This window comes from Emys orbicularis, chromosome 4 (genome assembly GCF_028017835.1).
Source record: "Emys orbicularis isolate rEmyOrb1 chromosome 4, rEmyOrb1.hap1, whole genome shotgun sequence".
NCBI classification, from domain to species: domain Eukaryota; kingdom Metazoa; phylum Chordata; order Testudines; family Emydidae; genus Emys; species Emys orbicularis.
Window position 1 is genome coordinate 139465935 of NC_088686.1, and position 22816 is coordinate 139488750.

Below are 22816 nucleotides of genomic sequence, written 5' to 3' on the forward strand. Positions count from 1 at the left end.
ACACACACACACATGCTTTTGGGGAGCTATCCATTGGTCAAAAAGCCTGGACCAGACCGATGGATGCTTTTCCCCCTACAGTTCTAATGCAAATGTCAGACTGACAGCATCTCTCTGGCATTCCTTTACATATTTGGCCCAAGCACAGACTGGTGGGGGTTGTGAATACTTAGGGCACTGCCCTAGATGGAACTGCGCAGCTGCTGGGGAAAGGCTGGATGGAACCAGACTCTCAGCAGCACATTCCGGAGATTAGATGAGAGCTCGCATTGCTCTTTGCAGTTTGGCTGGGCCAGTGAAAGCTAACGGCTGCAAGAGTAGTGGCACCATGATTAATCTAGCTGTTGAGAGCTTCCAGAAATAGAGACAGTGGGTCGGGGGATACAAGAGAAGATGGGATTTTTTTTTTGGAGGGTGGGAGGAGAAAAGGAAAGAGCAGTCACTCATCAGCTGAGGATTCCCATCCCCAAAATCACTCCCCAAAATGTCAAAGGTGAGAATGACTGGACAAGGGATCTGGAATTTGAACATAGTTACCAGTCAAGAGGAAAAACAATACTCTACCCTCTAGCCAAGGAAAGTATTCCAAGCTTTAAAAGCATAGGAAAAATTATATATATCCCTTGGACAGACTGTCTCAGAACTTCTCAAATCCCTTACTGTCCTGTTGTCACAATACAATCCACCCCAGAAGTGTTAGACATCAAATAAACAACTACTACTCACCAGGTTTCAGCAAACAGTGTTGGTGCAGCACGGTGGTTGCTGTTCTCTGGCCCAGAAGTAGCTGCATTTCAGTGGAGCAGCATGTGGGGAGTTGGGAAGACCCTTGGGATTCTTTGAGATGCTATAGAAAGGAAAGATCATTGTTAGTAAAGGGACAAAAACTGAACAATGTGCAATAAGAAAAAATAACTGTACAACTGAACAAGTGTGAATGGTCCAAATCCGTCATGATGCGGGGCACTATCAAATTATAGAGGCACTGAATGCAACACCGTAGTTAAAGCTGAATTAAGTTTTGCACTGAAAACAGAAATTCAGACTCTTTGATATATATGAAGAATTTAATGTATCCTCCCCAAATTTACAGTACTTACTCCTTGAATACAGAGCTAATATTTAATAGCTTGGTTGGCTGAATCTCAGTCATCATGGGTTTTACCTTTAGCACAGCAGTCAAGATGCTGGAGGTTTGATTTCCAATTGGCTTTGGAGGAGTAAAATGTGAATTCAGAGCAGCTACATGCTTCTTATTTATTTTTAACCTAGAGGCACGGCAGGAAACTCCATTAAGTTAGAAGCACCTGGGATTTGCATCAATTTTCCCTTTAAATTCAGAATGAGATGTTTTTGTGAAATTTGGATACATTTCACGCCATCCTCAACAAAAAAAATAAACCTTTCTAGAGGTCATAAGAAACCCGAACAAGCCCTGGGTTCCCCACTTTTGCAGAGCAATACAGACATCCCAAACTTTTATCAATAAAAACTTTATAGACCCCCTAATGCTATTCTACATGGTCTTTTTAGGATAGCTGGATTCCATGCTAACTTGGTTCAGGCAAAATACAGTAAACACCACCTCAGAACTTCTCTTGAACAATCCCATACTCTACCTCCCACACACTGCACATGTCAGTCCTAGACCCCACTTCCCAATCCCACTGCTGCTTACTCCTGATCCTAGTACTGTACAACCTCCTGGGCCCACACACAAACTCCAACCTGATCCTCAACCCCACCATAGGCTCCCACTTCCAGTCTCTAGACTGCCTTCCACCCGATGCAATTACTGATCCGGTGTTTGCACCCACGGCGACTGCAAAGGTGGTGTAAACAAACCAAGGAATAACTGAGAAGCAGGAGTCTTTTAATTATTATTTATCATTTGTTTGCAGTGTGATTTCCACGCATCCAAGAAGGAATGGTCCCTGCCCCAAGTAGTTTACGGTCTAAGGAGAGAGAAATGTAGGGAACAAGGACCAGATCCCTGAGCTGGTGTAATCTGGCACAGTCCCACACCCCAAATATTTCCTTGCTGTGTAACTGTACACGGCTGATTTTAATACAGCTGGGGTGAAATTCTGGACCCTTTGACATCAGTGGGGATTGTGCCGTTGGCTTTGATGGGACTAGGATTTCGCTCCTGTTGGATCCCCGTCTTTCAGTGCCCGCTCCACAGAAGGATGGTTTGCAAAGGGTTTAATTTTCAGGTTCTTGTGAGGGCTCCAGCTGTAATGTCTGCAGGGGACCTCACTGAAGCATGGCTCAGCCCCATCCATTATCCAGGGGGATCGTTAAATAAAACAAATCAGGGACACTTCCTTCTCCTTCCTGCCCACTCTAGAAGCGTGTTTTCTCAAGGGCAGGATGATAGAATGTGGGCAAATCAGGGCAGGCGGGGAAGTGGCCAGTCCTGCAGCCTGCCAGGTTTCTGTCCTGCCTGTGGATAAATAGGTGACTTCTGCTTCCTGGGTTTTCCATCCATGCCCTAACCCGCCCACAGTGAATTCCTCACTTTGTTTTAAAGGCAAAAGGGGAGTGAGAGAGATTGATAAAAGGCCTTCGCAAAAGCGAGGGAGGGTGATGATATCTGAGAGTTGTCGGATCATTCTACCACCCCATCCAGTCAGTGTCACTGCAGTGTTGTTCCATATTTAGCTCCCGACAACTGCGTCTAGGACTGGAACTCCCAACTCCCTTTTTTCTCTCTCTTTCCCGTCTCTGCTCCCTGCACCGGTCTCAAAAAATTGCTCCCTCTCTTTCCTCGTGGTCTGAACCCGGTGCACCAGCACCCAAGAGGATGGCTGAAAACCAGGAGGAGCCCAGCGACACCCAGACTGGTGAGGAGCAGCCTGAAAATGCAGAGGAGTCTGAGGAGAAGAAGAAGGAGCTGGAGAAACTGCCGCCCTTTGAAATCGTGGGAGGGTAAGAGAGATCGGTGCACAGAGTTTAGTTTTAAAGAGGCAGTGAGTAAAGAAAGCCAGGATGACTCATTTCCACTCGGCTTCTCACACAGTCTGTCCAGGGTGAGGTCTCTGCCTGAAGTTTTAATGTTGGTTAAATAAGGATGAAATCTGGGGCCAGTGCAAGTCTGGAAAGGGATTTTTTGAACTTTGTTTATATTGTGCAGGGTGCAATTCTTCCTACAGCTGAACTTGTAGCTAGGGTGAAGTTGCTTGGTGAAGAGAGTTTCACTGCCTAGGTGTAGGATGGATTCAAATCAGCTTGTAACTCACTGGATCCATTTATGGGCCTGATTCTACCAATTCTCTCTTGCCAATGCTGACAAGTCACTTAACTGGTTTCAGAGGGATCACTCGTTAAGTAAGGTACTACTTGGTGTAAGGGTGGAAGAATTGGGCCCTTGAAGAATACTGAAATATTGATTTCTTGAAGGGGTCTTGTTTGCAAGTTCCTCTGTTGCTGGGTTAGGAAAAATACCAGCCCCAGTGCTAATGGTGTGGGTAGAGAAGGGCAAGCAAAGGAGACTATTTACTTTAGCAGAGTAGCACGGTTGTTACGGAGGCCCAGTCAGAGGTGCTGGATTGCTCTTCTTGGGGACTATCCTCTGTCCATTAGTATCCACAGGAGTGGTAGATTCTGGACAACAGTGGTGAGAGCTTCCCCAACACCCACCCTCCCCAAACAATCTTCAAGGGCTCCACATTATTGTCAGAAAGGCCAAAATATGCACAAAGTTATCCAGGGTTAAGCAGTGGAACAGCCACAGATTGGAGAGCCTTTCTCCTTTATATAAATTATAAATCACAGCAAAATACTGGCCTGGCAGCCAAATTTTACTTTTTAAACTCTTAAAATCCACCGAGCCCCACGACTCCTGGAAGGTTGTTTGTTTTTTAAATAGGGACCCAGAATACCCACGTTTTCCCCTAGAATCAGCCCTGAAAAATACTCACTGCTGTGTTGTGCCCGTGTTATGGATCATACGGGCTAGATTTTCAAATGAGCTCAGGGGTCAGATTTTCTAGGGCTCAGCACCCACCCCTGGGGCCAGACTGTCAAAAGAGCCCAGCCCACATTTAGCTACCAGATCATCAGTCAGTTTTCAAAAGTACTCAGCACAGTGCTTAATTTGTAATGAAAGATGTGCCGGGACTCAAGCTATTTTTTTACATTCATAACTGATGCAGCAAGGCCAGAGGTGGCATGATTATGAACTGCCCAGCCTGGCACAAATTAAAGCACTGACTCAGCAGCGCCCACTGGGACACTGAAGGCCAGATTTTCCAAACAGCTCAGCATGTTGGACGTGGGGGTCTTTTAGAAATCTGGCCACTTATTTAGGAGTCTAAATGGGTGATGAGCTCTATGGGAAATCTGGCTCACGTTCTGAGTGTTGAGCCCTTCTGAAAAGCACAGCCTACAAGAGGCTCCTTATAAGATCCCAATACAATAAACCATACAGCTAATACAAGCATGGAATGATGATTAATCAATGGACAAATGATTATACATTAATAATATATGAGGGAAAGGTGTGGCTAGGAAAATCTGTCTGTCTAATCTACCATCCCTAAGCATTTCTAATATGCCAGTCACTGTACTATCTAGATGTAACCATACATAATTTAAAGTGTGGCTTAACCAGAAACATGCCATTATAAAAATGTTATGGTCAAGCTCTGTATTTATTGTCTCCCAAGGTTGCCAAGTCTACGTGTTCAATTAATAAACTAAAATGTGATTATTTTCCAGCAGCCTTTAACACAGACTTCAATCCAGGAACTGAAAATCCAGCTGTGGCCTTTCTGCCTGTTACATCATCACTAATAAGAAAGATTCTGCAATCAGAACTCAGCTGGCAATTCTGATGATGATGCATAAGGCAGGATATACTCCAGCTCTCTCCCCCCTAGCTGTATTGCCTCCACATAGGGCTAAAGTGAGTGAAAGCTTTTGGTCCAAAAAATCAGCAGATGTGATTCAAAGATACACAGCGAGCAAACACGTTGAGTAACAAGATGCCATTTTGACTTGTCACTTTGCTGCCTATAATGGATATTCTGATAAAAATAATTACGTTAAATTGTTCCGTCCCCAAATTCTAATACTTGTTTTTCTCTCTGGATTTCACCTGAGAATAATTTTGTTTTCTGTTCTCACAATCTCTTTTAAAAGTCTTCTGTCATTTTTGATGGTTTAAAAATAGCGAGCCACATTTGGGACCCGATTCTCCACTGTCTTGCCCTTGGTAGGATTTTCAAGTCAATACCATTGTCTTCAATGAAAGCAGAGTTGGGCCAATGCGAAGTGTTTCTGAAAATCCTACCCAGTGTCATGGTATTCACCTGCACAAAGTGAATGCTGAGTGGGCGTACAATGCTACCATTCTGATTTACACCCATTTTGCACTGGTGAACTTATTGTGCAAGGTGTGTGGCAAGGCAGAATCTGGCCCTGTGGCCTCAACAACACTTTTATTTCTGTGATGTTGCATGGCTGTTACAGATGCCCAGTCAGAGGTGCTGGATTTAGGTTTACCAACTCTGACTGAAGCTATTCCGGGAGATTCCCTCCCCCTCCCGCCCCAACATGATATAATGTCATTTTCTTAAAATATCCTACTAAAATCTCCTGGATTGCTTTCAATAGTCACCGGGAGATGGATGAGGATTCCGGGAGACTCCAGGCCAATCCTGCAGGGTTGGCAACCCTAGCTGGATTGCCCTTCTTGGGGACTATCCTCTGTCCATTACTATCCACAGGAGGAGTAAACTTTGGACAAGAATGGTGAAAGTTTCCCCAACACCCCTCCACCAGTGGGTCTCATCTCTGTTCTGGAGACCAGCTCTCAGGGTGAGATCATGAGACCAAAGGTCTTTCACTCCTTGGCCTCTGTACTGAGACTGACAACAAATGGAACAATTGGTGCCAGCTGTTATAGTGGCTTTTATGATGTGGACGGGGAACTGGGCATCCACTAGGAACTGAGCTAAGACCATAAAACTCAAGGTATTTATACCTTACTAATCACTGTGCTATTTGAGGATTGCTCCCAAAGATCTACCTTTTGCTGTCCGACGAGGTCCAGCAGAAGATATGTCTACCTGGGATTATTATTGATGTGCTGGGCTCCTAAGGGTGAGAAGTGGGAAAGTAAAGGAAGAAAATAGGGAGATCACAGAGGATGCTCAAGAAGAAACTGAAAAATCCAGCAAATTTACCCTAATGTTTAAGCAGTGCCCATATTAAGATATTGTATTTGGAAGTCCTGGGACTGCCGATGGGAATCTCTTTCTCTGTATCTTTGTTGGATGTGATCCCAGTTTGAATTTTCTAGTTATTTATAAAATTTCAGCAGAGAGCGCCAGTTATTCGGCTAATGAGAGAATTTACAACTCCAAATGCCCCAACGCGTGTGCTCAATTACACTGTGTACAGTTCAAGCATTTCAATTGTCGACCTTGGATTAGGGACATTTTATGATCCTTGCCAAGTGTTTGATGCTGCTGCCCGCAGCCCCAAGAAGTCTGTGCTTTGCAAATGGGGCTGGCAACCTGATTTGGTCTTTACACTTAAGAACATTAAAACCCTTTTCTCAATGCTACAGCCAGATTCAGCCCAGCTGTGTAAACTTCATGGGATTCAAATTGATCTATTAATTTACACTACATTCCTCTGGGGAGAAAATGAGACTCCCTATAGCACAGAAATGCAGTGGCAAATTCTTCCCCTTTTCCTTGGTTATGGTAGGCTCCAGTCATGACAGAGCAGTATCTGAGAGTCCTTGCACCGTTGTCATCAATGAGCCCCACACAGTTGTTTGTTACTGAATGGCTGCTACAGAGCCAGTGAAGGGAGCATGAAACATTGCTTTTGTGTAGGCCCTACATAACCAGAGACCATAGCTCCTAGGTTCTAGTGGTTGGTTCGGCCACTGACATTCTATGTGACCTTGAAGCAAGAGCCCTTCGCTTTCCCCATCTGTAAAATGGGCATAACAACATTTATACAACACTTTTCATTCAAAAATGGATACATAGGATCATCCTCATTTTACACACAGGGAAACTGATGCCTAGAGAGGTTTAATAACTTGTTCATTGTCACACAGCAACTTAGTATCATGGCTAGAACTAGAAGCCAGGTCTCCTGAGAACCAGCCACTTCTTTACCATTAGGCCCCTTTACTTAGCTACTTCAGAGATGAATTGTGAGGCTTAACAAATTGTTTGTAAAGTGCTGTAACCTCCTCAGATGAATGATGCTATAGAAGTGCAAAGTATCATAATTACTTATTATTATGAGTGTCTGAAATGCTCAAAGGTCAGACCACGCACAGGCACAGTTCCAAAGCGTGTGCAATCTTTTGGTACATGTGGTTTTCTCTTTTCCTGCTGAATCACTTGCTAATAGATATCACAGCCATAGGGGGTCAGAGACACCTGGTACAGTTTTTGATTGCTGAGAACAGGGACTGCAAGTCCGGTGACAAGCACTTAAATTCTCCCACTGCAGATGTTTAACTGACATACTTGTGCTGGAATATCCACACCGCTCTGACCGAGATGGGCTTAAACCAATCCCTTTTCATTAATTAGTACTCTCCGCACCCATGATGAGCAAGGGTTTCCGAGATCTCAGCCAACCATGAACAATCTTGGATAAATATAACAGGAGTATTTGTGGCACCTTAGAGACTAACAAATTTATTAGAGCATAAGCTTTCGTGGGCTACAACCCACTTCTTCTATATGCATCCGAAGAAGTGGGTTGTAGCCCACGAAAGCTTATGCTCTAATAAATTTGTTAGTCTCTAAGGTGCCACAAGTACTCCTGTTATTTTTGCGGATACAGACTAACACAGCTGCTACTCTGAATCTTGGATAGTCTCCTTAGGTTTGTTTACAGGCTTCTTTACTGGAAATAAAGTGATCTAGTGTATATTCCACATTGCCAGGAAAACAGATTTGCTTTAACATCCCAGGAAATCCCAGCCAGCCTAGTACGTGATAGGGAAGAGATTTTATGTAAGGTCTGGTTGGAGGCCCTGATTTAATGCACTCTGAAGTCAATAGGAGTCTTTGCATTGACTTTAAGAGCTTTTGGATCTGTCCCTCACAGATTAAATGACTCATTAAAAGATAAAGAGATAATTCACCCCTCCTGTAACTCCACTGAAGTCAGCAGAATTACATCAGGGATGAATGTGTAGGTGACTATTATATCTGTTATATACTTATTTAAAAATGTAATAATTCCTTGTGGCTTTGCAAACCTGCCTTTGAAACAAGGGGAGGATAGCTTGTGCTGGGTGGAACCTTTTGATTTTTAAAAGGAGTGACTAATTATCTCAGAGGTAAAGTCATGAAGTTGGCTGTTACCAAACAAATGTCAATTTCTTAGACTCAAGGAATGAGAGAGTAGGACTTTCACCCAGTCCATGCGAGGGAAGCACAATGGTCTGATCCTGCTCCTAATGAAGTCAGTGGGAGTTTTGCCATTCACTTACAAAGGTACCTTTAAATCTTCTTAGGGGGAAAGAAAGAGAAAGTATTGCCAAGAGGAGAAATGTTGATGGTCACTTTGCTTGGTCTATTAGGGCTTGCTTAGATTATGGAAATTTGCAATGATATGTATTAGTGATAACTCCTAATGCAGACACATTGCAACAGGGCACAACAGAACTTGCACTTGGGCAGTGTATCTACATTAGACATCTGAACTGGTATAACTGCATCAGTGCAAATTTCTAGACAAGCCCTTGATCCTTTTGGCCCTTTCTTTTGGATTACACATGAAAATAGGCAATGAAGGCCTAATTCAAAGTCTACTGACATCAGAGGGAGCCTTTCTATTGACTCCAAGGGGCACTGGACTTAAGTGTTCTTCCTGTTTACTCATATTTTGAATGAAAATATATTCACCAGTTTTCAATACTAGAATCACAGCCCTGTGTGTTCTACACATTTCCCAGCTTGTGCTTGGCCTCGTACTATTCAGCAGTACTATATTTATAATACTCTATGATGGCCCTGTCACCAAAGCATCTTCAACACAGTAGGAAGTGTTTGCTCCTCAGTCAAAATGGAGAGGCCTTGTCTACCTGACTATTTTTCTTCACGCTGAGGCAGTACCACCAGCGCTTGCAACAGACACCTCATTGGCAGCCACCACCATTTTAACCACTGTGTTGCGCAGACTGGCTCGGAGCAGGATTCGAGGACACAGTGCCCTAACCCCCTGCAGCCGGTATGTAGCAGAGTTCACACTGTTGCTAACCCTGCGGAGCAGCACCATTGGGAAATGTGAACCACACTATTTGAACCGCAGCCCTAGAACTTTAAGTTACATTATAAAACATTCAGGGTTTGGGCGGTCATTTGACTAGGTGTATGTAAGCCCTTAGCAAAATGGGGTCCTAAGCAGGAGGTCACAATCACATCTTGAATGTCATCCCTCCCCTCTTAAATGGTAAGTGTCAGAGGTACCAGGGCTGCAGGGGTTTAGGGAACTAAATATAACTCCCCTAAACATCCCGATCTGGAAAAAGACCACAAGCAAATTCATCTCAGAGGTGACAAATCACTGAGATTAGATTCATTTGGAAACCAGGGGAGGAACAGTTCACAATGACTGCAGGGGGAGATGCACCGATTTATACCAGGGCTAGATTTAGTCTCCTATATCCGCATTCAACAAAACCACAACACAATTGATGTTAGAGGACCAGAACTAGAACAGCAGGCTAACTGCCAGGACTGAAGTACGCTTGCATCTGTGTGTGCAGAAGCTTGCCATTTATATGCTAGTACTAGCCAGTCATCTGCCGCTGTTCAGAAGAGCGTCAATCTAGATGGAGGAGAGTTGATAGACCAGAGTTCTGGACTCTAAGGGTACTGTAGACTACCATTAAAGGGCACTGGCAGAGCTGTGGAGGGGCTTCATATTGGAATGGGAGGTGTGCAGCTCAGATCTGAAGTGCTCGAGCAGACCTGTGTCCAGGGAAGTCATTTTCCTGCTTCCTGCAGCAGTAAAAAATAGACATATTCAAATAACACGCCGAAGTAGCTTAAAGAAAGTCACTCCTTGTGCCGAGCAGTCTTGAAATACTCTAATAGCGAATATACCGAGATTTGCAGCGTGGATAGATGCAGCCAACATAACCCAAAGAAGCCAGGCAGAGACAATATGGGGTTGGGAGCCAGAACTCCAAGCTTCTATTCCTATCTATGTAATTATATGGCCTTAATGACTAAACTATCTGAGCACCTCACAACAATTAATTTTTAATCTTTACAGCACCCAGGGAGGTAGGAGGTATAGGCCCTAGTTTGCAGGTGAAGAACCAAGGCACACGGTAGATTAAGTGAGTTGCCCAAGATCACACAGGAAGTCTGTGGCTGAGCTGAGGAACTGAATCCAGGACTTCTGAGTTCCTGTCCAGTGCCCTAATTCTCCATTCCATTTCTGCTACTGACTGGTTGGGAGCCTTGCGCAAGTCACAAGGTCTTTGACTTGTTTTCCCCATCAGTAAAATATGGTACTTATATTTCCACTCTCAGGGTGGCAGGGAGGGTGTGAGGCTTGACTAACATTTGTAAAGATCTCTGGTTGAGAGCTGCTGTTGAAAGGCTATGTGTTATTATAGGATACATTATAACACTAAGGCATTTCTCTTGCTCTTCCCCTCTCCATAGGGAGCGCTTCCCAGCCTTCTTTTTCAAATTCCAGTTCAGAAACGTGGAATACAGCTCAGGCAGGAACAAGACCTTCCTATGTTATGTTGTGGAGACCCAAGGCAAAGAGTCGGGGAGCTTTCGGGGTTATCTGGAGGATGAGCATGCAGCAGCCCATGCTGAAGATGCTTTCTTCAATAACATCTTGCCCACATGCGATCCCAACCTACGCTACAACGTCACCTGGTATGTCTCCTCCAGCCCCTGTGTGCCCTGTGCTGACCGGATAGCACAGGTACTGCAGAAGAACAAGAACCTGCGCCTCTCCATCCTGGTAAGCCGCCTCTTCATGTGGGAGGAGCCGGAGATGCAGGCTGCCCTGAAGAAACTGAAGGCATCTGGATGCAAACTGAAGATTATGAAGCCTCAAGACTTTGAGTATATCTGGCAGAACTTTGCGGAGCAGGAAGAAGGAGAGGCAAAGGCCTTCGAGCCCTGGGAGGACATTCAAGAGAACTTCCTGTATTACGAAGAGAAGTTATCAGAGGTTTTGCACTGAGGCCCATGCCAGTGAGGATTTCAGTTTGCTCATTTAGCTTCTTGCTTTAATGGTGGACAGACTCATCTCTGTTTCTGTATGTCTTAAGGCAGAAATAGAGGCTTTTAAGGGTACTGTCACTGCCATCTGTGACTCCAGCTCTGCCTAGGTCTGACAGTACATGAGCATCGTGAACTTCGCCTTAGTAGTACCTTACCCACTGCAGCTAGCAATCCATTAGTGTGATCTTCCCCACTATAGGGCATGTAGAGGCATACTGAGCTCTCTTCCTCGCAGGGACTTGTCAGTACCTCTAGGAATGTCACCCCTCCGCCCCAAATCACTTTTCATTAGGAAACAAAGGGGAGGGTCATTAGATATAGCAAGAACGTTCCATTCTTATCTAGGTGGATGATGTTTGCACATCTAATGGAACTGGAAAGAAGAGGCGGTAGTGGTTCTAGTCCCCTAGAAAAATATCAAAGGAGGTATATTATAGTATATCTTCCCTTCTGCCATACACAAAGATTGAGGAGTCCATAACTAATTTTGAGCAACAAAGCCCGGAAACATCGGAAGCTGGTAACATGTCTCTCTCTCTCTCATCTCTCCAGGGCCAGCTTGTAAGAGATCTGTCAACCAGTGGAGAGACAGGCATGACAGACTTGGACATCTGTGACACGCCTTCACCTTTTCAGAGCTGCTTTGAGTCAGGCAGGATGCAACAAAAACCTTTAGCAGACATAGCCCTGATGGACTCAGACTACATTTACCATGTAGCATTTAGACATTTTGTTTAATTTTTAAAATAAACTTGTACTGTCTTTGTTAACAGGACAGGAGAAGGCTGTGTGCTGTGCTTAACGACATGAATGTAATGGACTTCAGTGGATCGAGAGGAGAGAGAGCAGGCCCCACATACTGGGGCAGCTTTAGAGTAAAAAAAACCTCACCTTAGATCAAGGCTGCAAATTCGATAAATGTATTGATTAAGTGTATGTCTTATAAATGCTGAGGACCTTTTTCAAAGACAAAAAACACATAGGTATATAGAAAATAAAATTATTCATTTTCCACCATGTATAGATAATCCAGAGATCAATGTGGGGGCTGGGGCTAACAGTTCTAGACAGTTACAGGCAATATGCTGGAGCCTTCTGGTGACATTCTGAATGCCTCAAGTATTTGTCTTCTCCCTTTGGCCTATGAGATGCTCATGCTATAAAACTGGGAAGGGCAAAGGAGTTAAATAAATTGGTAGCCACTGCAGAAACTCACAGCAGCCATGATTCTGCCCCATCTCCTTCTCCACACAGGGGCTACTACATTTAATCTGACAGGGAAGAACCATGGCCTTACAACCCATCCATGAAATGTTTCACACTTGAGATAGTACAGTGCAACAGGAAGGGGGAATTCCCAGGTACAAAGAAATTTCAAGAACCAGCATGAGTGTGAGGTGAACAGAGAGAAAAATCTGGGCATGTGACGTCTCAGATAAAGCCTACACAGAATGGGTGGAAAATCCACAGGCAAGTTGGTCAGCCAAGATGCTGAAATCACATGGGGTTCACACTTCCAGCTAAATTTCTGACTCACTGTCGTTTCTGTATCAACAGCACCAAGCAATATCAAAAGGAACAGCAGACCATAGGAAGGTAAGAGAGGAGGAAAATACAAGTATGGCCAACAGTTTTACATATCAGTGTCCCACTGGCACCAAACCCTAGCCAAAGCCTTCAATATAAAGGCCATGAATAGTGATAAGAAACCATCAACGTTCAGAGCAGACAAAAATAGTTGCTATTGATTTACTGTTTGTGTTGGTTACCAGATTTAGACAACAAATATAAATAAGATACAAAAACCTAAATCCATGCACATATTTTTGGTACATATTTATGCTTGTTTACAGATCCAATATTCCAAGCTTCTATTTGTCGAACTCAATCCTTTAAAAAGTTATTTCCTTGTTTGGCTACAGCAATTATACACCAAAAACAACTTTACAAGGGACAAAAGGGCAGTCAACAAATCATGTGGGCTTTGCGTTTTTAAGGTGTTACAAATACACACAAGAGTGGAAGGACAGAATCACCCAGTTGCGACCCCTCTAAAAATTAAAGAGTGATATTCATGATCTGCAAAGATTCAATCATTTTCAACTGAAAAGGAGGAGAGTAACAACATGAGGCCTTTAAAGATTAGAAAAGGGGATTTGCAGAGCTCCATCAATTATGCAAAAGATCCCACACAACACAAGCAGTTAGTAGCTTCTGAATAGAGAAGGGTTTACATATCTTACATGGATAAAAAGAAGATATTAGGGATTCTACTTTATGCTAGAATTCCTATACTCCGGCACTCAGTTACTATAGTAATGGGCATCCTAAAAATAAATCAGATTAGTCACTGTGGACAAGATCGGAAGCAAAACATACAAGAGTATATGGTAGAACACTTCAGCACAAGGTTCTAAAATCAGCAGAATTATCACCTTTGAACCAAATGCTGCAGAAAGAGACCTGGTAAGTTATTGTAAGGATGTGAAGGGGGAAGAAAAAAAAAAAAATGTTCCATCTGAAGTTTACTGACCACCACAAAGTAATGGACTACCTTTTGCTGGCCTGCTAGATTCAATATGCTATTTATTAATGATTTGTTCATTGCTGTTTAGCAATGCCAGATGTAGAAACAGAACGACACTTAGACCCCACAATGACTAGCAGTCTATACATACCTTAGATGAAAAGTAAAGATGAAAACCTATACATGCATTTAATGCTAAGCCCACTTTATATCATACTAGCCCATTCATATGTGGTCTCTCAGAACACTTGCATGCTGATACCTGTACCAACTATGTGGGGCAAAATGAACCTCCTAGGAATCTTTGCCCCATACACTTATGTTCCCTTGAGAGGTTCAGCCTTCATATAGAAGGCAGAGAGAAATGTGAACATAGTTGGGTTTATACAGGGGTTGCACTCTGGTTCAATAGCAAGAGTTAAAAAGGTATGTACTTGAGACTTTATAGCATGATGCTTAAGAGACACACTCCTGATAAAAGCAGGAAACCTCATTTATGTTTTGAAAAGATAATACTTTAATTTTTAATAACTAAAAGAACAAAGGAAATCTGCACATCTGAGCTGAACACTGTACTGTTTTAAATTAAATAGCAGATCTCCACAATTATTCACTTCATTATCTGAAACAACACAATAAACAGATACATATAACTCTTAAATTCAAAGATTTGGAATATTTTAAAAAGTGCCAAACTATCTCAAACTTCCACACACACAAACCACCACGGTAAGAAAAGTTTTCTTTACAATCAGATGGGTATTCTGAAAGGTGGAGGAACAGTGACATCTGGTGGTTGGCTATGTGACTCACAGGCAAGGATCCCTGAGGGATATATATAACCCTGAAGGTTTATACTAGATACTTTATTCTGGAACTCTGATCAACACATTCCAAACCAGCCGGTTCTCTGGAAGCAACTGCCTGCCATTGGGAAAAACCTAATGGTAAATTATTCCTCAAAGAGGAGATGGGCTCTGCTTCACACACAGCTTTTTCTCTAAATCAATTCCCAAGCCACCTGACTCTACAGCAAGGGAAATCAACAATCATCTCCATAAGGCCTCTTTGTTCAGAGAGCATAAACGGTGATCTTAATGTCCGTGTCCTCAAACACTTCCTCAAGTAGCACTGAAACCTTATCCCATTCCAGACGGTCAAGTCCACATCCGATCCTGGAAAATAAAGACACCAAAGTGGCTGTGATGAGCTGTTTCTGACTGAGTATGTTGTAAAGCTCACAAACAAGTGCACAAAAAGATTGAGAAAGGACTTCATTAGAGGGTGCAAGTACCTTCTCAAGGGAAAAATACTGGGTACTTTTTAAGGCATAGCAAGAACCAACGGAAGTTAAAACCACAGAAGCTGGAGTTAGAAATAAGGTGTTTAAAAAAAAAAAAAAAAAAAAAAAAAAGATATCAAGTGACAGTGGTCATTCATTGGAATAAACTTACAAGGGAAGTGGTGGATTTTCCATCTCTTCATGGCTTCCAGTCAAGACTGGATGCCTTTCTGCAAGATATGCTTTAGTCAAACAAGTTATTGGGCACAACAGATGACTAATTGGGTGACATTCTTTTGGCCTGTGTTATACAGGTCAGGCTAGATGATGGAATGGTCTCTTATTAAAATCAATGAAAAAAATGTGAAAGTGAAATTACTCCAATTACAACTCATTGGCCCAAGTGAAGGGGGGAAAACAAACAAACACTTCTCTCAGATGGGCTGAGAATCATAGGACTGGAAGGGACCTCAAGAGGTCATCTAGTCCAGCCCCCTGCACTCATGGCAGGACTAAGTATTATATAGACCATCCCTGACAAGTGTTTGTCTAACCTGCTCTTAAAAATCTTCAGTGATGGAGATTCCACAACCTTCCTAGGCAATTTATTCCAGTGCATAACCACCCTGGCAGTTAAAAGGTTTTTCCTAATGTCCAACCTAAACCTCCCTTGCTGCAATTTAAGCCCATTGCTTCTTGTCCTATCCTCAGAGGTTAAGAACAATTTTTCTCCCTCCTCCTTATAACAACATTTTATGTACTTGAAAACTGTTATGTCCCCTCTCAGTCTTCTCTTTTCCAGACTAAACAAACCCAATTTTTTTCAATCTTCCCTCATAGGTCATGTTTTCTAGACTTTTAATCATTTTTGTTGCTCTGGACTTTCTCCAATTTGTCCACATCTTTCCTGAAACGTTGTGCCCATAACTGGACACAATACCCCAGTTGAGGCTTAGTCAGCGCGGAGTGGAGTAGAAGAATTACTTGTGTCTTGCTTACAACACTCCTGCCAATACATCCCAGAATGATATTCACTTTTTTTTGCAACAATGTTACACTGTTGACTTGCTTGTGGTCCACTAATACCCCCCCGATCCCTTTCCGCAGTACTCTTTTGTAGGCAGTCATTTCCTATTTTGTATGTGTGCAACTGATTGTTCCTTCCTAAGTGGAGTACTTTGCATTTGTCCTTGTTGAGAAGGTATCTGATGACCTGTTTCATGCATTGCTCTGTGGGACAACCAACTTACAACATGAACAGTTCCTGGGCACTGCACATCTTCAAAATGCTGTACCAAAGGTTAACTAAAAGAGAGTAAATTACTGCCTAGAACCTTGTCTATGTAACTACGATTTTAAGGTCCCTTTGAAAGTAAGATCTAACAAGACCGGTGTGAAAAAGCAGCAAATTTGGTGCTAAAAAGAAGGATAAGATGTAAGCTATGAATACAACTACTGGTGAGCCAGTGATCTGAGTAAGTCACAAGACCAAACGTGCAGTGATAATCTGCTTGGGGGCCTAGACTTATCAAGCATTTCCTCAATAGGATTCAGCACTTCAGTAAGTTATAGATGCTCTGCTTCAGAATACTACAAATTCACATTCTCCATTATATCTTTATGTACCAAAAAAACATAAATGCAGCATATGCTGTCCCAACGACACAATGCTCTCCAGCAGTCTCTACATACTGCAGAAGTAAAAAAGGGACAGAGTTCCAGATTCCCTTAAAAGAGCTCGGAATCTCTATGCATTGTCCTGCAGCCTTTACAAACAAACAATCTACCATTAAATTAGTGTAAAGTGTATGTGCAGGAGAACTGGGCCCTAATTAAAGCTGAAATAAGCTCCTTTCTCTCCATCCTAGTTTAGTCCCAGGCTTGTTTTAAATTAACGACGGGACTGGGTCCTAGCTAGACATATATAGGCATTCAATATTATGTTGCTGAACAAGGTGCGGTAAGCCATTCCCCATTATGTTGCAACTTTGATATTTCAGCAATTTCAAGCAGCTACAGTTTGGCACAGCACTAACTAATTTTATCTGAAATTAACTTAATGCAGTCAAAAATACAGAAATAACTAGGCCTATGTGCTGGCCACAGAACTCACTTCATTTGTGATCAGATTTCAACTGTACAACCCAAACAGAATATAACAATATTAAGAGTGGGCATTTAACCCTTTATTTCATAGTAAATGGTCACTTACTAAAATATCCATTCTGCCCAAGGGACAATAAAATGTTTACTTTCTAGTCTCCGATTCCCTTACCTAGGCATGGAAATATCAGTAACCCCGTTGTTCAAACAATGAGTTTTCATGGCTTCTAAACTCTTTTGCATATTCTCATATGTTGGTTTGTGAGAGACTTTCTTCTTTGTAATCTGTGTACAAATTAAAAAGTTCAACAGTGCATTAGCAACAATGGTACAAGCTATTTTCTCCTTAACTCTATCAAAATCCAGGCCACAATTTACTAATCAACTACCTCTTAGTATATGGTGACTGGACTCAACTAGTTATTTCAATATAAGATGTACAACTATTACCATTTAGATATTTAGTTGCAATTGTGCCACATGACACAGCAGGTCAGGGCACTAAATACTGCATTTCTAAAAGGCAATAATCTGGTTTGGAGAAAAACACTGTTTTCCTTAAGCATTTTCTTGTCAAAAGATATACTGCAATCTCTCTCATTACCAAATGCTGGGGTTATGCTTACATCTGTCTCACATAGTTGACCAATATTTTGAATAATACTTTCAGGGAAGCTGTTGAAAAAAAAACAAGCAGCTCCTGTTTCAAACAAACTGTTTAAAGCATAAACACCACACTTCAGGCAGGGAGTGGAAAAGCAGACTCTTCTCATTGCAGCATGCTAGAGAGGCTTTTTCAGCACAAGTGTAACAACCAGGGGCCCAGTTTTCACATGACCAGCAGGATATGGGTCAATGGGAATTACCTATAGTTTGAGAGAGAGAGAAGGTGGAGAAATCACATCCCAGGATTTAGAGAGTAAATTTTAGCAGTTAGTTCAGTGAACTAAAAAAAAGTATCAAAATGCATGTGCATTTGTATGCTTTTACATTTTAAAGCAAATTATGAAGGTGACCAGATCAACATTCCTGAGACTGAGACATTCAACCACTGAACTGCAGGATGGCAGCAGCACAAGAATCTCTCCACTACCCTGCCAGCACACCTCAACACTGCACATAAAGGCTACTGAACAATTGTCAGACAGTAACTTCCACAAATGAAATGTGCTATTCAAATGTACTTCAATTACTTGTTGGTAGGAAGCTGTACTGAGTTTAGTTCTGAAAGAAAAATCTAGCTTGGCTTGTCCTCATAATCTGTGTCTTTATTTAAAAGGCTGAGATGTCTGTTGAGAATCTAGAGAAAAACCTCTCTTCCAATCAATGCAAAATGAGGTGGGGCTCAGTTATAACAAACGCCTGACTCTCATCCCTCTTACCAGGTAATATATATATCTGTCATCTCTTTTCAGAACGGCCACCTCTCCAGACTTCTTCTCTAAAACAAAAGTGAAACACAGCATTGACATTAATTTTGTTTAAAATTTTACAATTCACTGCTGATTCTCCCAACTCCTGCTGAATAGATTAGAAATGAATTAACAGATGTTAAAGAATTTTCTAAAACAAAACTATTTTTACAAATAATTAAAATATCAGAGACATTGTCATTCAGTGTGTGAAAAACATCTCTGAGCACCATAATTAGATTGACCTAATGCTCAGCAACTTTGGTCTACCTCTTGGAGAGGTGGATTAGGTATAGTGACAGAAATCCCCCTTCCATCGCTGTAGGAAATATCTACGTTACAGTGCTACAGTTGCAGCTGTAGCGCCATAGTGTGGATAAGCCCTCAGTTTTTAGCTTTTTCTGTTGCTGCTGCCCTCATGTTGCTTTTTCAAATGTGTTGCAGCTGGGCTAACCCAATCTTGCAGTTAACTGACTACTGCTAAACCAGGGTTGCAGCAGATGCGTGAACTATAGTAGAACCTCCGAGTTATGAACCCCTTGGGAAGCGAAGTTGTTCGCAACTCTGAAATGTTCGTAACTCTGAACAAAATGTTACAGGTGTGTTTTCAAAAGTTTACAACTGAACATTGACTTAAAACAACTTTGAAACTTTACTAAGTAGAAGAAAAATGCTGCTTTCCCTCCATTTTTTAGTAGTTTGCGTTTAACACAGTACTGTACTTCCCCTTTTCCCCCCTGGTCCCCGTTACTGCCTGATTGGGTACTTCTGGTTCCAAATGAGGTGTGTGGTTGACTGGGCAGTTTTTAACTCTGGCGTTCGTAACTCTGAGGTTCTACTGTAACTTATTTATATCAGTGAGTTGTGAACTCTATCCCACTGGAATCCCATTAATTAGTGAGATGGAAACAGGTCAAATTTAAATACCAACATACACGGGCAGTTGGCTTTTCTGTCTGGTTTCCTCTTTAACTGGAAATTAAGTACCAAAAATTCTCCCTGTAAACACCAGGGAGCATAAAAGTTGAGGGTCTCATTATTATTTATACTATGGCAGCCCAGAAACCATGGTCAGGCTCAGGGGCTTGCTGTGCTAGGCACTGTACAAATGCAGAAGTGGATCACGTCCCTGCCCCAAATAGTTCACAGCAAATGTATAAAGATCCAGTATGGCCACTCCTAGAATCAGTGCCTAGATACTACTGTGACTGGTGTTATATAAATACCTTAGGTAAACATGGACTACTGCTAGAGGCTCGGGCTTGCACATGGACTATAGTAGCCTCCCCTCCCCACAGACATCACTCACGCTGATCCAACAGCTCCTGTATGCCACCAAACTTTTTCTTAAATAGGACAGCTATCCCAGCGCCCATGCGACAGTCCTCACTGATGCAGTGAGCCAATGAGTCCGTTCTGGGGCAGGTAAAAAGGTCCCCTTTTATGTACCTGATCTGAAAAAGAACAAACAAATAGGAGTTGAATGAGAGAAATCAACTTTGGTCCACCGTCAATGTTCAGAATCACATAAGGAAGAAAAAAAATGGAGTTAACCAAGGCAGGATGGAATAGTGGACAGGAGACTAGACTGAGACACTGTTTACAAATGAATGAAGATTAGCTAAGTGTTGCACAGCCTTTCCTATAGGTCATTTGCAAAACCTACATGATTTGTGATCAGTTCATTTTATGAAAAACCAGTCTAAATTAAAGAAAACTGGACTGGTATGAAGCAACAGAGGGTCCTGTGGCACCTTTAAGACTAACAGAAGTATTGGGAGCATAAGCGTTCGTGGGTAAGAACCTCACTTCTTCAGATGCCCTGAAGAAGTGAGGTTCTTACCCACGAACGCTTATGCTCCCAATACTTCTGTTAGTCTTAAAAGGTGCCACAGGACCCTCTGTTGCTTTTTACAGATTCAGACTAACACGGCTACCCCTCTGATACTGGACTGGTATGGTTGAATTAGTGCAAACATATTGAATGGGGCAGTAATTTATTAAAGTAAACAGCATTGGGCTAAACTGTGCTTTGGGTTGATGTACACAGGGGTTCTCAAATTTCATTGCACAGTGACCCCCTTTTGACAACAAAAATTACTACATGACCCTAGGAGGGGGAACCGAAGCCTGAGTCCCGGGGGAGTTCCCTGTTCCCTGCCAATGGGAGCTGCAGGGGCGGTGCCTGCAGGCAGGAGTAGTGCACAGAGACCCCTGCCTCCCCCCGCCCAGGGCCACAGAGGTGTGCTGGCCTCTTCCGGGAGCGGCATGGGCCCGGGGCAGGCAGGGAGCCTGCCTTAGCCCTGCTGTGCCACTGGACTTTTAGCAGCCGGAGATCGCGATCGACTGTCAAACGCTACAGAATTGACCAGTTGATCGGGATCCACCAGTTGTTGACCACCGATGTAGTCAGACTGCCACTTCCCAAAAATAGCCATGCCCCAGAACCAAATATTCTTACATCACAACTCTAGAGCATATGCCAATTGGAAAACTTTATTAGGAGGAAAATGTCACTCCTTGAGTTAGGATAAAAACTGGGAAAAAGAACAGGAGTACTTGTGGCAGGTACTAGTAGGAGACTAACATTTATTTCAGCATAAGCTTTCGTGGGCTGCAGCCCACTTCTTCAGATGCATAGAGTGGAACACACAGACAGAAGACATTTATACATACAGAGAACATGAAAAGGTGGAAGTACGCATACCAATTGTAAGAGGCCAATCAATTGAGATGAGCTATCAGTAGCAGCAGAAGAAAAAACTTTGAAGTGATAATCGAGATGACCCATAGAAGGTGTGAGGAGAACTTAACATGGGGGGGGAAAAAATCAATTAGTGTAATGACCCAACCATTCCCAGTCTCTGTTTAGACCTAAGTCAATTGTGTCTAATTTGCGTTCTCCTCACACCTTCTATGGGTCATCTCGATTATCACTTCAAAGTTTTTTCTTCTGCTGCTACTGATAGCTCATCTCAATTGATTGGCCTCTTACAATTGGTATGCGTACTTCCACCTTTTCATGTTCTCTGTATGTATAAATATCTTCTGTCTGTGTGTTTCACTCTATGCATCTGAAGAAGTGGGCTGTAGCCCACGAAAGCTTATGCTGAAATAAATTTGTTAGTCTCTAAGGTGCCACAAGTACTCCTGTTCTTTTTGCGGATACAGACTAACACGGCTGCTCCTTTGATAAAAACTGGGGTATTTCATAGCAGGAACCTGCATTAAACAGTTAATTTTCCACGTACTCGGTCTGCCTGATCCCTGGAGGGGGGACTGGCCATGGTAACGTGAGGCTATTTCCAGGATTTCTTCTGCTGCAAGGTTAAAGAAAAGAAACATGATTATTAAGCCTTTCAAGATAAGCGATACTAAGTATACAGAACTAGGCTGGACAACCAGGAGTGTAAGAAGCAAACCTCCCCCAGGGGATGTGCCACTAGGCAGTGGCAAGCAGGTATTTCCCGAGGGAAGAACGCCCCTCCCCCCCAAAATCAGTCTGCATCAAGCAGGCTCAAGGTACAAGGACCCCAGAGAGTCGCACACAGCTACCATGCTCAAGGCCCACGCAGGAGCCTGCCTACAGAGCCACTGGGGGAGGGAGTGTGTGTGGGGGGGGAGCCCACGCGGCCGGCCCTAGACAGCCCCCCCCCCCGTCGGGGGAGAGAGCCCACGCGGCCGGCCCCTCCACGCTCCCCCCTCAGGACCGCTCGACGGGCCACCAGGGACAACCCCTACCTCCTGCGCGAGCCCCACCACAGAGCCCCCTCAACGCGGCCCCCACGCCCTCGGGGGACCCCATCAGCACGGACCGCCCCCCCCTGACACGCCTCTGCAAGTTGAGTCCAAACGACAGGCCACGACGTGGGTAAACCCCGTTCCTAAACAACGCCCCCCCCTTTGGTACAGTCTAGTAGGACATCAAAGATGGCAACCTCCATCCCTTTACCTATCTAGGCTGAGTGGCGGAGCACCCTCTCTATGGTAACAGCCCAGAACATTCGGCGGTGGAAAGCAGACCAAGACTTACCTGTCAAAATGCTCATGCGCAGACCTAGAGAAGAGGGGTCTATCAGCGCATGCGCATTATTGGCGGCCTCGACTGGGGGAGCATTTCTAGCGCATGCGTAAGAGCTTAGGCTAGGTCGGGCCGGGTGGGCGTGTCCTGCAGAGCTGCGGCGGGCGGAACTATTCGGCGCATGCGCCCTGAGTTCCGTCCTCTCTTTGTTCAGGGCTGGGCGCC

General features: G+C 43.4%; 2 protein-coding genes across 5 annotated transcripts; one reads left to right on the plus strand and one right to left on the minus strand.

Annotated features, from left to right (window-relative positions):
• Positions 1-2806: 2806 nt before the first annotated feature.
• Positions 2807-11205, plus strand: APOBEC2 (apolipoprotein B mRNA editing enzyme catalytic subunit 2). The gene is made up of 2 exons (XM_065404349.1): positions 2807-2931; positions 10668-11205. The coding sequence occupies exons 1-2, from the start codon at positions 2807-2809 to the stop codon at positions 11203-11205; spliced, it is 663 nt and encodes a 220-aa protein (XP_065260421.1).
• A 1776-nt stretch (positions 11206-12981) lies between these two features.
• On the minus strand, positions 12982-22727 carry OARD1 (O-acyl-ADP-ribose deacylase 1). 4 transcript variants are annotated; one of them, XM_065402678.1, is made up of 6 exons: positions 22604-22727; positions 21822-21890; positions 19880-20024; positions 18541-18599; positions 17331-17443; positions 12982-14948 (listed from the first exon to the last, which is right to left on the minus strand). In XM_065402678.1, exons 2-6 carry the CDS (start codon positions 21855-21857, stop codon positions 14846-14848), a joined length of 456 nt encoding a protein of 151 aa, XP_065258750.1. In that variant the 5' UTR covers positions 21858-21890; positions 22604-22727; the 3' UTR covers positions 12982-14845. The 4 variants fall into 4 exon arrangements, with proteins under 4 accessions (XP_065258750.1, XP_065258751.1, XP_065258753.1 ...); XM_065402679.1 differs by having other exon boundaries at positions 22523-22607; XM_065402681.1 differs by lacking the exon at positions 22604-22727 and adding an exon at positions 22312-22349.
• Between the last annotated feature and the right edge of the window lie 89 nt (positions 22728-22816).